Source organism: Pteropus alecto, unplaced genomic scaffold, assembly GCF_000325575.1.
Source record: "Pteropus alecto unplaced genomic scaffold, ASM32557v1 scaffold461, whole genome shotgun sequence".
NCBI lineage: Eukaryota > Metazoa > Chordata > Mammalia > Chiroptera > Pteropodidae > Pteropus > Pteropus alecto.
The window spans coordinates 388013-392610 of record NW_006431079.1 but is presented as its reverse complement, the minus strand read 5'-3'; the positions used below and the strand labels follow the sequence as shown (position 1 = coordinate 392610).

General features: G+C 42.4%; 1 protein-coding gene across 3 annotated transcripts in view; it reads left to right on the top strand.

Moving 5' to 3' along the window:
- Window positions 1-3043: 3043 nt before the first annotated feature.
- RIC3 (RIC3 acetylcholine receptor chaperone) overlaps window positions 3044-4598 on the top strand; it is a 42768-nt gene continuing 41213 nt past the window's right edge. For 2 of the 3 annotated variants that reach the window (XM_025038792.1, XM_006905613.3), the window contains exon 1: window positions 3044-3191. In XM_025038792.1, coding sequence (XP_024894560.1) covers window positions 3068-3191 — 124 coding nt within the window. In that variant the 5' untranslated portion in view covers window positions 3044-3067. The remainder of the gene's footprint in view (window positions 3192-4598) is intronic. The other variant, XM_025038797.1, reaches the window with a different exon arrangement.

Below are 4598 nucleotides of genomic sequence, written 5' to 3'. Positions count from 1 at the left end.
GCTGGTCACTACAAGGTAGAATAGAAATGCATTCCAGGAAGAAGGAGGCAAGCAAAGTTCCCCTACTCCTTGGGGCCTCAGGCTGGGAGCGCCCCTCTCTGCTGCCTACTGCACACCAGAAGAAGAAAGGTTCTCCTTCCTGGGCCTTATGGCCTGTGAGCAGTTTGTTTCTGTCTTGAAGATGGGTGTCAAGAAAGCAGAGAGGAGGTAAATCAGGAGTGTTGAGAAGGCATTTAGCTTGGGAATAGGAACACCACCAACATAGGTGAGAGCTGCTGGGGAGCAATTTACAAGTTCTGTGACAGTGAGACTGCAGGTAAGAGAAAAAGATTTGTTCTGAGTGTAGAATGACAAAAAATAGCATTAAATCAAGCAGTTACTAGTAACTGCTGGCATTTATTTGAGAAGTTTTGCATTATCATCAATGCATTTGTGTATGTAAAGCACTTAGAAGTGTGCCTATGAGCTGCTGCTATAACTACTATGAAAACAAATGACAATGGCATAGAAGAGCATGTCATCTGGCTGCTCATTACACCTTTTGTTCCTGTCACCTTCCAATCTTCCAAATAACTCCTCATTTATTCAAGACTTTCATACCTGGTCACTCTCTTTTCTGTTGCATTTCTGTCTTAATACTTGGGAACTTCGACATGATGGTGTAACATAGTAACGTAGTTTTCTATCGTGGCCTCATCAGTTTTCTTGAGCAATCTTGCTCATATTATCTTTTCCCAGACTTCATTACTATTGATGTGTGGATCATCTCCACATTTGTTTCCGGCCCAAACATTTCTTCTGAGCCTCAGATCCATACATCCAACTGGATAGCTCTACATGGATATTTCATGGAACCTCAAATTCAGCTACTCAAAATCTGAACTTACTATCTTACTATCTTTACAAACCTCATTCTTCTGTTCTCAAAATCCTGTTATGTGGGATCAATGTTTAACCATTCAAGCCAGAATTGGGGAGGAATCACCCCAGATTACTCTGCACCTCTTAGAAGTCATATCTCATCAGTCACCACCTCCCTAAGCTGCACCTTTTATCCATGAGTCTAGAGCTTCTCTGGTTCCAGAGAGTATAACTAGTAGTGAAGAGGGCAGGTCCTGGAGTAAGCACACCTGAGTTCAAATAATAGCTTCCAATTTATACTGCATAATTTTTGGCAAGTTACTTAAGCTTTCTGTTCCTTGGTTTTCTCATCTGCAAAATGGGTGTATAATATTGCTAACTTCTTTAAGTTGTTAGGAAAAACAATTATGATATATGAAAATCCTGGAACATAGTGCTCGATAAGTTTGTGATGTTGATATCAATGATGATGATGTCTGAGCGATGCCAGTAGGGGAAATCACCTGGCTGCAGTAATTGAACAAGATTTTGAGGATTATCAACGGATTCTTAACCAGACTTTCAACCAGTCCTTTATTCAGTCCCTTTATAAAGACTATCTCTGCCTTTAAAGGAACTCGGTACCTCCTATTCCAAAGACTTTATAGGTTCTGAGGGGCAATTTAGTTTGCTTCTTAGAGGCTTTCCTTCTGTAGACACTTCATTTTTTAGCTCTACATCTGCACTTTCCAATGTGGTAGACAATACTTACAAGTGGTTATGAAGCCACTGAAATGTGATTGACTAGTGCTACTCATATTGAACTGATTATATTTTGAGTATATCGGGTTAAATAAAATATATTTTTAATTTTACTTGTTTCTTTCCACTTTAATGTGGTTACTAGAAAATTTTAAATTACATATGACAAATTATATTTCTATTGGATAATATTGCATCTTACAGAAATCCTGAGAAAAGTAGGAAGAAAAATTAATAATGAAAATAGAAATTAATTTAATAACAATTAATGCCCATATAGCGAAAATACTAAAATAAAATAAATAAATTACATTTCTTGGCTGCTGTCATGTTTTCTTTCCATTCTCTTTAGTCTTGTAGTTGATACATTTTATCTCTTTAGTTTCATTTTTGTGAGGTGTCTCACAAAAACAAAGATGGGTGTATCATCTGCTTTGTTTAACTGGAAGTCATATCCAAGCTCTCACAATCTAGCTCCTGCTTGTATGTGTAGTGTTATCACTTTACGTCCTGTCACCAACCTTATGGCCCACCAAAATGAATTACTAATACTAGTTTTTGGAACACTAGGAAGCTTCAAGCTTTCATGCCTTTGCTTTCTTTGCATCCTTCCTCTGAAATACCCTTCTAACTCCTCCCACCCGTCTGCCTAGTAACTTACTCATTCTTCAGAAACTCACTCAGATCTTCAAAAACTCATACAAATTTCACCTACTATCAGGAACTTTTCCTGACTCCTCCTCCTTCCAGTTGAGCTGACTGTTCCAGAGTCCAGAATATTTCCTGCATATTCTTGAGATAACCATTTACCCCATAAGGGAACCCATCTTACTCATCAGATACTGCAGTGCCACTTCAGGGTTTGAACTAAAAGAATGTTTATCAAATAAATGAATAAAGACAGTAAAGAAGAACTGTGGGGATACAGAGAAAGGAGAAGCTGGCTGAAAAAGTTTCACGGTGGTAGTATTTTTCAGTTGTTCTTCGGATGAGTTTTAACAGGTGGAGATGGCTTTGGAAATTTTCCATGCAGAGGGGACAGGACAAGGAAAGCTTCCCTGGAAGGAGGGAATATGCTGGGGAAGTAGATGCCAGGGACATGGGTGGAAACTGGAAGACTGAGTTCGTTGAAGTAATTGATGGCGTGGTCTGGGGTGCATCGTGAGCGATGGTGGAGAGGGCACCAGTGTGGGTTATTTAGGTGGCTGAACGCACACGTGCAGGCGGGGAGGGAGGGGGAGGAGTTTCTAGTTTGTACTTAATGGGAGAGCACGGGTACTGTTTACAGTGAAACCTCGCGGGAGGAGCGGGCCAGTCCCGCACCGCGCAACGAGAGGTGCGGGTGCCTCGCGCGCTTGTCCCTCGCGCTCGCCGTCGGCGCAGCCCGAGGTTCGCCCGCAGGAGGCCCCGGCGCTGCTCTTCCGGTTCCGGTTCGCGTCTGCACCTGCGGCGAGGGCGAGCGGTCATGGCGTACTCCACCGTCCAGAGGGTGGCCTTGGCCTCTGGGCTCGTCCTGGCTGTGTCGCTGCTGCTGCCTAAGGCCTTCCTGTCCCGCGGAAAGCGACAGGAGCCGCCACCAGCGCCCGAAGGTAAGCGCACGCCAGCTCCTGGCATCACCGCTATGAGTAGGGAGAACGCTGCTCGTGGGAGGGGTGACTACGGGAATCTTCAGTCCCCACTTACATATCTGCACAACGGGCTAGAGAAGGCAGACTGGATAGTGTTTGGGAGGGGCCAAGCATCAAGGTTCCCTTGGCATCACCAGGGCGTCGGCCCAACTCCCCCAGCGCCAGATCTCTCCTGACGTTCAAGGGTCAGGCATGCGTGCACCCCTGCCTGAGCACTCTCTGGGTGGCCTGCACACACCCATTATTCTCAGCCCCTTCCACTCACTGGCTGAACTCGTTCAGGTGCTTTGAGTCAGGAGGGCTCCCACTTAGGGTACCTCTTTAGGGTTTCTGTGTGTTTTCCGTTGTGCTTTTATATGAATTGAAACCAGTCGGATTTGGTATTGTTAACCTTAATTCGTTGTATAGTTTCAATTTGGTGTTGGGTGTTCACTGTTTCAGGCTCTTTGTATGCCTTTCAAAATATATAGGCATACTTTGGAGATATTGAGGGTTAGGTTCCACCCTAATAAAACGAGTACTGCAGTTGTAATCTTTTGCTGGTGGAGGGTCTTGCTTTCAGTTTTTTGTTTGTTTGTTTGTTTTTTAAATCAGCACCTGTGAAGCACAATAAAACAAAGCCGCAATAAAACGAGGTATGTTTGTAACTTGAAGATTTTAATCCAAACATCAATTATTGAGGTGAACAAATCACTACAGTCCCCTTAAGTATATATTTGTTAAGTCTTTGTCGTTGGCATGATGTATGTGGTGTTAAAAATCCATCCTATTGGTTGCACTCTGGGGCTTTTACATGATGAACGAGTGTAAAGGTGGATGCCAGAAGTTGGGAGAGGGAACTAGACAATTCTCTACAGGTCATGAAGTTCTACTGTAACTGTCTGCCATATATTATCCCTAACATCCTTGAGACATGGTTTTATAGTCTCAAACACTTTCCTTCTGTTCATCCTGTTGATTATTGGACAGCTCCTTTTAAACTGAAATCACTTCCCTCTAATTTGAGCCCACTGGCAGTGGTTCCATCCTCTTTCACATCATAGATTATAAATACCACAGGTGCAGAGAACTAAGCTCTAGAGTTTGAGGGCAGATTGAACCCAGAATTTTGTTAATAGAATTTACTTGATAATCTTTATGCTTGTAAAATAGCCTACCTGGAAGAAACTTCTGAAAAATCTTTACGTATTTGTTATTCTTTTATCTCTAAAATTTTGCTTGTCTAATGATTTTGTCTGCCTTGAAGAAGAGTATATTCATGATCTTGATCAGTAAGGATTCTTCTAAAATAGTGTTTTACTGAACTGAATTCCCATTATGCTGAATTATCTTGAATAAGTTCTGTCGAATGTGAGTGAGAGACGCTCT